The sequence below is a fragment of the Mastigoproctus giganteus genome, chromosome 5, assembly GCF_048544385.1.
Source record: "Mastigoproctus giganteus isolate SK-2022 chromosome 5, ASM4854438v1, whole genome shotgun sequence".
NCBI classification, from domain to species: Eukaryota; Metazoa; Arthropoda; class Arachnida; order Uropygi; family Thelyphonidae; genus Mastigoproctus; species Mastigoproctus giganteus.
This window is the reverse complement of record NC_143579.1, coordinates 219374944-219387150: the sequence shown is the minus strand read 5'-3', so window position 1 is coordinate 219387150 and position 12207 is coordinate 219374944. Positions and strand designations below refer to the sequence as shown.

General features: G+C 36.2%; 1 protein-coding gene across 2 annotated transcripts in view; it reads left to right on the top strand.

Annotated features, from left to right (window-relative positions):
- The window catches only part of LOC150086117 (2-hydroxyacyl-CoA lyase 2-like), a 167190-nt gene that overhangs the window by 75548 nt on the left and 79435 nt on the right, over positions 1-12207 (top strand). For both annotated transcript variants that reach the window (XM_090374390.1, XM_090374391.1), the window contains exon 9: positions 3810-3919. In XM_090374390.1, the coding sequence (XP_090230516.1) occupies positions 3810-3919 (110 nt within the window). The remainder of the gene's footprint in view (positions 1-3809; positions 3920-12207) is intronic.

Sequence of the window (12207 nt, the reverse complement as noted above, 5' to 3'; positions counted from 1 at the left end):
TGATTCCTTTCTCCTCAAAGATGGTACTTGTGCATATGTCCATTCCGATGTTCCCTGCCAGAGACATGGTAATTTGGAATCTCCTCTTTTTGATATTCTCTGGCTTAAAATCTCTCTACATCATTGTTTCAAAGTCATCTGTTGTCTCTACCATTCTCCCAACTCCACTAATCACTTAGAGCTTTTTTTTTTTTTTTTGACTTTCTCTCTTTGCAACTTGACTTTCTCCAGTCAAACTTTCCTAACAGTGAGGTAATTTTACTTGGCGATTTTAATGTTCACAACTTCAGCTGGCTTCCGTTTTCCTTTCACACTGACCCAGCTGGTCGAGATGCTGAGATTTTGCAATTACTAATGCCCTTGCACAGATTGTTCATTTACCTACAAGAATACTGGACAATCCCTACCATACAGCCAACATGCTTGATCTTTTTCTCACAAACAACCCTTCTAAGTACGAAGTCAAAGTGAGTGGTCCTTTGGGCACCTCAGATCACAACTTGGTGATTGTCTCTTCTCCAATGGAGCCTTTATCTCATGGTTATTTCCAACCTCGTATTGTTTGATATTACAAGAATGCAAAATGGGATGACCTGCAAGATTTCTTTTCTTCTTTTTCTTGGTCGGATTACTGTTTCAAAACTTCTGATGTCAACATTTGCTCAGATCGTGTCAGTGAAATTATTCTTGTAGGAATGGAATCCTTTATTCCACACTCCACTTTAAAAAATCATCCTTTAACTACACCTTGGTTTTCCAATAAATGTGCTAAGGCTGTTCAAGAGAAGAACGTTGCATATCGTAATTGGCTTGTTTCCAATTCTTCAGTTTCATTTTCTGCCTGCATTAAAGTTCGCAACAATTGTAAAGCAGTTATTAATCAGTCCAAATTAAATTTTGAACAGGCTAAGAGTAGAAAACTTGCTTCTTGCCATAATGGTAGCTGAGCATTCTGGTCTCTTGCCAAAGCTATTGCCCGCAACTTTTTCCCATCTCTGCTCCCACCTCTTCAAAACCAGATGGTTCTGTTGTCACTTCAGCCAAGGATAAAACTGACCTGCTAACATCCCATTTTTCTTCCAACTCGTGTATTAATGATCTTGGCAAAACACCTTCCACCATTCCCAACACGTTCCATTCAATGCCTCCTATGGTCTTCCGTCAAAAGGATGTCAGAAGTATTTTGACGAATCTTGATGCTAAGAAAGCTTCAAGTCCTGATGGTATTTCTCCACTTGTTCTCAAAATCTGTGCTCCTGAACTTACTCCTGTTCTTTGCTGTCTTTTTTCACTTTTTTATTCCGAAGGTGTTTTTCCTTCTGCTTGGAAATTTGCTCATATCCAGCCAGTTCCTAAAAAGGGTGACAAATCCCTCCCATCCATTTATTGCCTCATTGCAATTACTTCTACTGTTTCTAAAGTAATGGAGAAATCAATTAACTGCCAACTCTTAAACTACCTAGAAACCTTCTGTCTGATCAATGATCGCCAGTATGGATTCAGTCAATGTCAATCCACTGGTGATCGTTACCAGTTTACAGCTTATTTTACCCATTTATGGACAAATTTAATGGAAATGTTCATTGAAACACAGGCAGTTGCTCTTGACATCTCAAGGGCTTTCGATCGTGTTTGGCATAAAGGACTTCTAAACAAGCTTCCATCTTATGGTTTGCCAACTGTTTTTTGTGATTGGTTATCCATTTTTCTTTCTGATCACCCACTGAGGGTGATGGTAGATGGCTCTCTGACTTCTAATTTCTCCACTAATGCTAGTGTCCCCCAAGATTCAGTTCTTTCCCCCACTCTTTTCCTCTTGTATATTAATGACTTTCTTCTATTGACTGGAAATCCTATCCATAGTTTTGCCGATGATAGCATGTTGCATTCCACTTTCCATTTTGAGAAACCTTTCCCTGCTCAATCAGCTTCAACTTCTTGAATATCCGCTACCATTTCCTTAAATACTGATCTCCAGGTAATTCTCCAGTGGGGCAAAGACAACTTAGTTGAATTCAATCCTTCTAAAACTCAGTCTTGTCTCATATCTCGCAAAAAGGATTCTTCTGTTCCTATGCTTATCTTTGGTGACACCCCAATTTCTAGTCAAAATGATATATATTTTGGGGATTACCCTGACTTCTACTCTCTCTTGGCATAAGCGCATTACAAATATTTCTTCCTCTGCATCTAAAAAACTTGGTTTTCTCTTTCACTCTCGGTGTTACTTTTCTTCCAAACAGCTGTTCATGGCGCCTCCGTAGCCAGGTGGGAAGGAGCAGCAGTGCGTAGCACACGCTTCTTGATTAGACCGGGGTTCGAGCCCGTCACCACCAAATACGGAGGATGCGGAAAGGTCAGGATGACCACCGCATATTCACGGAGCAATATGGTCTTAGTTGTTAATGTTCCTAAAAACCAAACAACAACAAAACAGCTGTTCACTCTGTACAAATCGCAATTCCGCTCTAGCATGGAATATTGTTCCCACATCTGGGTCGGTGCCCCCAAAACCTCTCTCAGGCTTCTAGATTCCATTCAGAACAGGGCAGTTAGGTTAATTAATGACTTCTCTCTAACAGAGTCTCTCCACTTGCTGTCTCATAGACGTACTGTTTTTGCTGCATGCCTTTTCTACAGATACTTCCATGGGCACTGTTCTTCTGAATTGGCTTCTATAATTCCCACTCTCTCTTTCAAAACAGTCCAAACACTTGCCGCCACCAGCCAACATCCATTTGCTATCCAACTTCAAACTAACAGAACCAACTTGTCATCTTCCTCGTTTATTCATTCAACTGCCATTTTCTGGAACAACCTTCCTTCCTATGTCTTTACTTCCTGAAAATTACAGTCTACAGAAGTTCAAGTCTAATGTCAACAAATATCTTTGTTCGTCTTCTCAACCTCCAACCCAAGCACAATATACTATAGATTCTAAAACCTCTCGTGTTTGGTGTTTTCATAAAAAAAAAAAAAAAAAATTGAAAATATTTTTTTTTGATATTGAAAATGGGATTTGTGGATGATGTTTTGTGGGTAATAATAAACGGTATTTTGAAGGTAAATTTAATGAAAAATTTTCTCTTCTTTCCAGTTATCAGATTTTGCATTTTTTTAAAATATGTTAAGTCTTTTTTTTCATTGTTAATTTATTTTATTTTATTGTTCATATGAATTTTAAATATTCTTTATTTTCTTATAACTGTCTTTTATGCAAACTAGATTATGATTTTGCGAAATGCCATGGTTAATGAAAAATTTTCTCTTCTATCCAAGGCACCTCCGTAGCCAGGTGAGAAGGAGCAGCAGTGCGTAGCACATGCTTCTTGATTAGACCGGGGTTCAAGCCCGTCACCACCAAATATGGAGGATGCGGAAAGGTCAAGGGAATGACCACCGCATATCCCGGAGAAATATATGGCCTTAGTTGCTAATGCTCCTAAAAAAAAACCAAATAAAAATAACAATCTTCTTTCCAGTTATCAGATTTTGCATTTTTTTAAAATATGTTAAGTCTTTTCATTGTTAATTTATTTTATTTTATTTTATTATTCATATGAATTTTAAATATTCTTTATTTTCTTATAACTGTCTTTTAAGCAAACTAGGTTATGATTTTGCTAAATGTCATGGTTCACTTCTAATGCCTCAAATTCTTATTTATAAGGTGTATGAAAGAGAAACATTTATGTATTCAAATATTTATCTTGTTTGGATATTTCAGTGCCAAATTATTTTAAGAGAATTTAGTTAATCACCACTTAAGGTGGTGAATATATTCTTAGTAGTACTGTATTTATTTTCAGTTCAGAGAGCAGTGGAACTTGTTTCCAAAGCTAAAAAACCAGTTATTTTGCTGGGCAGCCAATCAACATTACCTCCTACATCCACAGATACTCTTCAGTCTTGTCTAGAGGTGAGTTATTTGGCTGTTTGCTGTCTGCTTAGAGAATTTTTTTAATAAAATTTGTTATAGAATGATTCAGTGATTCTGTGAGGATCTGAGTGGTTAGTTGTTATTACATTCACATATTTGTTAAAGTAGGTAATGGAAAATTGTCTGGAGTGTATTTTTAGTATTAGTAAATGAGAAAAGATATAAGGCAGCCAAGAATTTGCTGTATTAGCTTGACAAAAAAAAAAAAAAAAATCCATAGAATGTGCAACTATGAGTTACTTAGTTCTGAGGCGCCTCCGTAGCCAGGTGGGAAGGAGCAGCAGTGCGTAGCACACGCTTCTTGATTAGACCGGGGTTCGAGCCTGTCACCACCAAATATGGAGGATGCGGAAAGGTCAAGGAATGACCACCGCATATTCTCGGAGCAATATGGCCTTAGTTGCTAAGGCTCCTAAAAAAAAAATAAAAAATAAAAAATAACAATAACAATAACTTAGTTCTGAGTTGGTTGTTCATGGGTTTACCCACATTTATTTACCCAGTATTCAGCAATAACACTTATAATAAAATTGAGAATTTTCATAGTCAACTTGTAGTCTACATCAGATGTCTGCCAATGATTACTAAAGCAGTCATCTTTGAGAGACATCTTATGTTCAGAACTAGTCAGTGTTGGCAGACACTGAAAAATTTTAGGAATGTGGTTCTAAAAAGAAAAGAACTACTGAAATTTTCTCAGGAACAGAGGATTAAACTATTATGGGTTGTGGGTATTGCATTTAGTTTTGGTACACAGAGCCACATTGAGTAGATTTCTACTCAAACATTTAAACACTGTGTTTTAAATGCTCTAAATAAAATATCATATGCATAACATAAATAGTCATTTCTTTTAAAAACATTGTCTTTGCACCTAGTTCACGGCGACTGTTTTTTTTCATCTGATTTTTTAATTTGAGAGGTTACTGATATACATGTTGTTTCAGAACTTTTATCAAAAAAAAAAAAAAAAACTATCCTTTTTATACTTTCCTTTTTAATGACATAGTTATGTGGAATTGTATTTTACCAAAAAGTGAAATGTTCGTAGTGTGACTGGGTAGAAAGATTTCTGAATATTTCTTTCTTATTGGTCAATAGTACTACATGTACTCTAAATCTGAAAGGTATTAGTAATAGGTATTGCTAATGCCTATTAAAATTAAATAAAATTCTCACTTAAATGATATTTACAGTGCACACACTTGAGATATTTATATTATGCCATAATATACCAGTACTTAGTTATCAGTCTCTGAATTTTCTTTTAGTAATTGTTAATACAGTGTGGTGCACAAAATGTTGACACAATTTGTATTATTAGTTAAAACTGAACTATTAGTTAAATTTTGTTTAATGTTGATGGTAGTCAGCAGTAATTTTTGATGAAATGAAGAGTAACTGCTGCACGGTGAAGATTTCAGGCATTTTTTTTAACTCATTGAACACTTTAAAGAAACATTTTATTTATTCCTGCAATTTGATGAGGAAGGCTGTGTAAAGGAATGAAAACAACCTTGCACAGCAAGTGTTCATTCTCCAGAAAATGTTGATCCCCTTTGAATTACAATGCAGAATAGTCTAGGAACGTCAACAAGAAAAGCAGCTTTTGAACTTGAAATATCTCTTTGCAATGAATGCTTCAATTTGAAAATATTCTCATACAAGATTTTAGTACTACATAAACTTTTTGAAAATGACAAGCATAGATGACTTCACTTCACTGTATGGGCATGGTGCACAACACCTAATTTTCATACAATGTTCACAGTCCCATTTGCAAGCAAGTAACGTATGGTTTTGGGCAACAGAACCTCCCTACCAGCTTCATGAGAAAAAGTAGTGAGAATCATGTGCATTGCCTTGTCAAATCATGGTTTAATTGGATCCTGCTTTTTTCAACAAAATTTAATTCACAGCTGTACTTGCATATGCTTCAAAATGACTTTCTACTGCAGCTCATGGCACCTTAGCTTCTTGAAAACACTCAGTGGTTAATGCAATATAGTACCCCACCAAATGCAACTAATGTCATGTTTGATTTTGTGCACAAAGTTTTTGACTCTCATGTATTGTCAGTTTGCACTGTCATGTCACAACTGGAAGAACGACATGGTTTTGTGTAGGGAAAATATTGTTTAACTAGTTAGCTATATTGAAAAAGTTATTTGTAAGTTGCATGTAGGAAGTAACTTTGACATTGTGTGTTTGGGCTTTAGCAAAATATTTTACTCCATCCACCACAAGAGGTTACTGTATAAATCCATCTAAGGTAAGATCCTTAGATGGATTGCAGGAGCTGCAGAACAGGAGGCAGACAGTTGTGATTAACAGTTACTCTTCGGATTGAAGTAGTTTTGAAAGTGAGTGCTGACTGCTGTTTCTGAATTTTTTTAAATGATATTGACAGAGGAATACAGGGAGTAATGTCAAAATTTGTAGATGATATATCAAGATTGGGAAAGTGGTTAATGACCAGTGTAAAGATAATGCAGAATGCCTTGATAGATGGTCAGAAAAGTAGCAGTTTTGTTTTAATCCTGTGAAGTGCAAGGTTTTATGATTGGGTAATAGCACCAAAATAATTTATACATTAGGAGTTGAGTTAAATACAGTGGAACAGGAGAGAGATTTTCGGATTAGTCTTGGCAGTGAAGTTCTTCATGTACTGTAGACAGACAGCAAGGAAAAGCTCACATTGTCCTATCAATGATTTATCAAGCATTTGGATGTATTGATTTATCAAACATTTGGATGTAAAGATAGGGAGGTCATAATCCCATTGTGGCAGTGGTGAGACCTTACTCCTTACTTTGAATACTGTGTCCAAATGCAGAGGCAACACCTAAAAAAAAAAAAAAAAAGACATTTAACTTCTTTTAAGAGATGGTTGATGCATTTGAATATATCAGAAGGGACCTGATTAAGGTCTAAAAAGACTGAAATTTTCATGGTTATAAATGATTTGAATTATGAGGAAAGAGGTATAGACTGGATTGAAGGAAATTTTTGTTTAGCCAGCAAGCTATAAATCACTAGAATAAGTTATTCCATGGGTAACTGAGAGACTAACAGCTTGGAAAAATTCAAAGGCAGCTAATAAGGTTTAATAAGGTTTTTTTTTTAATAAGCTTCTCTTGGGTACCATTATGTTATTTTCTTAGTCCATCTGTCATCGTGTCTTCGAGCTATGTGTCCTGCCCGAGTCCATTTCAGTTCTTTTGTTTTGATAAGAATGTCCTTTACTTGTGTTTACTAATCCATATGTTTCTCTTCTTATGCAACAGTCTGATTCGTAATATAATTCGTTCCATTCTTTGCTGTGTAGTTTTCTGCTTCTCTTTCATTCTTTTGGTGAGTGCCAGGTTGCTCTTTCGGTTGATTCTCATCAAGTATTCTTTCTAATCTGTTAGTGATGACCCTTGTGAACAACTTGTAGATGTGGGACAACAAGCTAATTGTGGTCTATAATTTCCAATTTCTGATTCAATCTATATATACTCCCCACCATGACTTATGGAGTTTCACTTCCATAAGTCATAGTAGGGAGTATATATACATTGGTTCATTATTTTATGTTTCAGAAAAATTGGAATATTGCTTGTCAGTATGACTATATTTCCTGAATGCTATCCATCCAAAATTTATTCTTCTCTTGACTTCCAGCCGTTTATCATTGTTACAGCTAATGACTTGTCCAAGATAAATATATGAATCCACCTTTTCAGTTTATACTCCTTCAACAATTATATCAATTTCTGTGTCATACTTGTTCATTATTACTTTTGTTTTAGCCATATTTATCTTTAGTCCAAAATCCTTACTAACTCTGCATAACTGATTATGGTTTTCCTCTAATTCTTTGTTTATGATCACTGCAAATCATCTGCCAAATCGTAAATGGTTTAGGCACTCTCCTTTCACATTGACTCCTTTCTGCAACCAGTCCAATCTTCTGAAAGCTTCAAGGGCAGCAGTAAACAACTTTGGAGATATTGTGTCTCCCTTTTGAACTCCTTTCTCAGTTTTAAATATGCTGCTGTCTTTGTCTAGTTTAATAAAGAAGGTAGCATTCTCATGTATTTTCTTCAAAATCCTAATGTATGGGATGTCTATGCCTTGTCTTTCCAGTGCCCAACAAATCCTTACTAACTCTGCATAACTGATTAAGATTTTTCTCTAATTCTTTGGGACTGTGGCTTATGATCACAATATCATCTGCAAATCGTAAATGGTTTAGGTACTCTCCATTCACATTGACTCCTTTCTGCAACCAGTCGAATCTTCTGAAAGCTTCCTCAAGGGCAGCAGTAAACAACTTTGGAGATATTGTGTCTCCTTGTCGAACTCCTTTCTCAATTTTAAATTTGCCACTGTCTTTGTCTACTCTAATAAAGGAGGTAGTGTTCTCATATATTTTCTTCAAAATCCTAATGAATGGGATGTCTATGCCTTGTCTTTCCAGTGCACGAAATATTGCCTTATGCTGTATGGAGTCAAATGCCTTTTCATAATCCACAAATGTCAGGCATAATGGTGTTTTTATATTCATTTGCTTTCTCCATTAGCTGTGATATTACGTGATGGTGATCCATAGTTGGGAATCCTGTCCTAAAGCCAGGTTGCTCTTTTGGTTGATTCTCATCAAGTATTCTTTCTAATCTGTTAGTGATGAACCTTGTGAACAACTTGTAGATGTGGGACAACAAGCTAATTGTGGTCTATAATTTCCAATTTCTGATTTATCTCCTTTCTTATGCAGCAAAACTATGATTGCATTATTCTGCTCCTTAGGCGTCACTTCTTTTCTAATGCATTTTCTGAAGAATCTTGCCAGTTTCTGTATCATGTCTCTTCCTCCTAATTTTAACAACTCTACAGTAACTTCATCTTCCCCCAGGGATTTCTGATTCTTCATTTTCTTCAATGCATGTTCTACCTCATCAGGAAGAATATCAGGTATGTTGTATGTATTGAAAATTTGTGATCCATCTTCCCCACTGCTGGCATCATTCCCTTGCTCCTTACATAATACTTTATAGTAGTCTTCTGCTACCTGAATTATGCCTTCTCTGCTATTTATAAGTACACCATCACTATTCTTCAGATTTAGTATCAAATGTCTTTCTGTATTACTGCTCATGGCTGCTGATTTAAGTCCTTTGATTTCCCTTTATGCTTGTTCTACTTTTCTTGTCTCTCAGTCTCTTTCTAATGGCTTTGCATAACTCAGTATACCCAATTTTGTCCTTGTCAATGTTTATCTTGCTCTTCATTTCTCATCTTTGGTTCATCATGACAAGTATTTCTTGACAAATATTTTCTTCTCTGGATTTCTTTTTACCAATAGGTTTCTTGGTCTTTATCACTTTCAGGAAATTGTATTCCTCATCAATATCTTGGTCCTGAAATTCTGCAGAAGCTCAAACTTGTTCCTAAGTTCCCGTGTATACTGCTTTTTCTCCTCTTCTGTTGTCTCAAACACCTTCATATTATTTACTCGAGTCAGTGTTTTTTTTTTTTTTTTTTCTTCCCCTTTCTTTTCTTGCATCTATATCAGGTGTGCATCTTGCCGTAGGTGCCTCCGTAGCCAGGGTGGGCAGGAGCAGCAGTGTGTAGCACATGCTTCTTGATTAGACTGGGCTTTGAGCCCGTGACCACCAAATACGGAGGATGCGGAAAGGTCAGGGAATGACCACCGCATATCCCCGGAGCAATGTGGCCTTAGTTGCTAATGCTCCTAAAAACCAAATAACAACAGCATCTTGCCATTCTTGTGATCACTTCCAATATTTACCTTGTTCAGGATGGTAATATATTTCACAATATATCTTCTGTTATTGAGGGTGAAGTCAATTTCATTAGTTGTTAATACATTTGGGCTTTTCCATGTCCACTTTCTGTTCACCCTTTTCTTAAAAAAAAGCATTCATTACTGATATTTCTCGAGATTCTGCAAATTCCACAAGTCTTTCACTTCTTTCACCAATTCCAAAATTTCCTATAGTTTCCCTTTCTGCGCTGTTTTTTCTCTTTGCAACCATAGCAGTGAAGTTCCCCATAATGATGGTGTAATGAGTTTTCTGTTCATCTAGAAATCTCAATTTTGGTGTTCATTTCTTCAACCTCTTCGTCATCATGGCTTGATGTTGGTACTTATATCATTATAACCTTTAGTTTGTACCTCTTAGAAATCCTGAGTAGTAATCTTGAGCCCCTTGATGTACTTTTGAATTCCAAAATGTTGTTTTTTATATCTTTATGGACTAAAATGCCAACTCCACCTTCACTCTTTTCAACTGTTTCCATTGGTGTACAGCAGATTTCCGCTTGATAAACTTATGATTCATTTCTTCTTGTTTCAGCCAAGCCGATGATATTTCAATTCACATTTTCTAATTCCTTTTCCAACTCTAATATCGTCTCTTTGCCAGTGAGTGATCTTGCATTGTAACTGGCTAAGTTCAGTTTCCATGCCTGGCAGCCTGGTCATACCCACAGATTCTTAGCACCCTCTGCTTTCACTCTGATCCTCTCAGGGCCATAAGAGGGATAGCAAAAATCGCTGGGGACTGAGAGCCATTTGTTTCATTGTGTTGTCATAAAGTGCTAGAGGGTTTGATCTTTTCCTCTTCACACTGACCAGGCATTTTGAAGGGAACCACTCTACACTTTCGTTGCCACTAAAGTGACGTAACAGGGCTTACCGACGAGGTGTGCACAAGTGGATTTTAAGGAGGCAGACCAACTGGACTTTTGATATTTTGCTTTCCTTGTCACTAATTGCACAAGCTTCTCCATTCCACTTTTGTTGCAGCATAACAGGATTATAAGCCGTTTCTTGTTCAATTTACCCCTCTGCACTTTAGCTGCATTGTTTTATTGGGTAAAACATGGAAAAACAGGCCTGTCTCTACACTTAAAACATTTTCAGGGTGGTGGTATTCTTCGAGGATGGCTGGCAGGTTGTTTTTCCTAATATCCACCATCTGTGCACTCGTGTTAGTACCTTCACTGTGTGCATGCGCGCGTGCGCGCGCGCACACACACACACACACACACACACACTGATGATACATATGATTGGGTCTTTCTATATAGCAATTCAATGCCTTAAAATGATTTAACCCCACCCTTTGTGCTAAATCAGATGACTTTTACAGATGACTTGAACCTCTTTAGCACCACTTCCTCGATCTCTGGATGTTGTCCTTTATGCATGCATTTTCTTTTGCCAACTTACTCTATCATCAAATGTAGTTTCAATTTTCTCCAAATGGACTATTGTATTGAGTGTAAATAGAAGGATGTTCAACGTCCATGCTATATCCACACACTTCATGTGAGGATATAGTCTGCCTCTTGTATAATTTTCAGTTTTTCTTCATTTGTAATTTGTCTTACTTGTTTCTTCTTTATTATGAAAACTACACAGCTAAATAGGGACAACCTCTTCTCCATGCATTTCACACATAACTACAAGGAATGAAAATGATTCCGGCAACTTTCAATGCCTTTATTTGAAAAAGAAACCTTAGCATACCTGTCTTGTTACTGGTGATTGCTTGGTAAGTGAGAGATGGCTGCTTGGTACCTGCTGGATGTTGGCACAACTGCTAAGAATCTCCACTTATGGGCTTGTTGGCACAACTTCTGAGAATCTTTGCTTACAGGCTTTTGCAAGAAGCATTATTAACCTATTGGCAAAAAGAGTGCCACAAGGCTCTCCTCTGGGCCCTCTATTGCTCATCATGTATTTCAGTGACCTTGCCACAGCTCTTCAAACTTTTGATATCAAATGGCAAATGTTTGCTGTTGACCTTAGCACTTACAATTCAATCTCCAATACTCATATTTTACAGTCTCGTCTTGACTTCATCTCATGTTGGCTCAATAAAAAACAATGTTTTTAAATACAAGTAAGTGCAAGCTGTGTTAGTTTTTATCCAGACATCAGCTTAAACCTTTAATACTATTCAGTTATCACAGTGGTTTTCAACCGGGGGTGCCATAACAACATTCTAGGGGTGCCACGTAATTTGGATTTAAGTTACTTAAACTTTTTTTTAAATGTATATATTTATTTCATTATAAAAAGGTGTACAGTATCTTTTTAATTTTGTGGTGATCTATAATTGATGTTTATTTGGTACCTCTATATAAAGAATAAAATTATTATATATATATATATATATATATACATAATTTCTGTTATGAATTTTGTTTATAGTTATATTATTATAATAACTATCATATAATATATATAA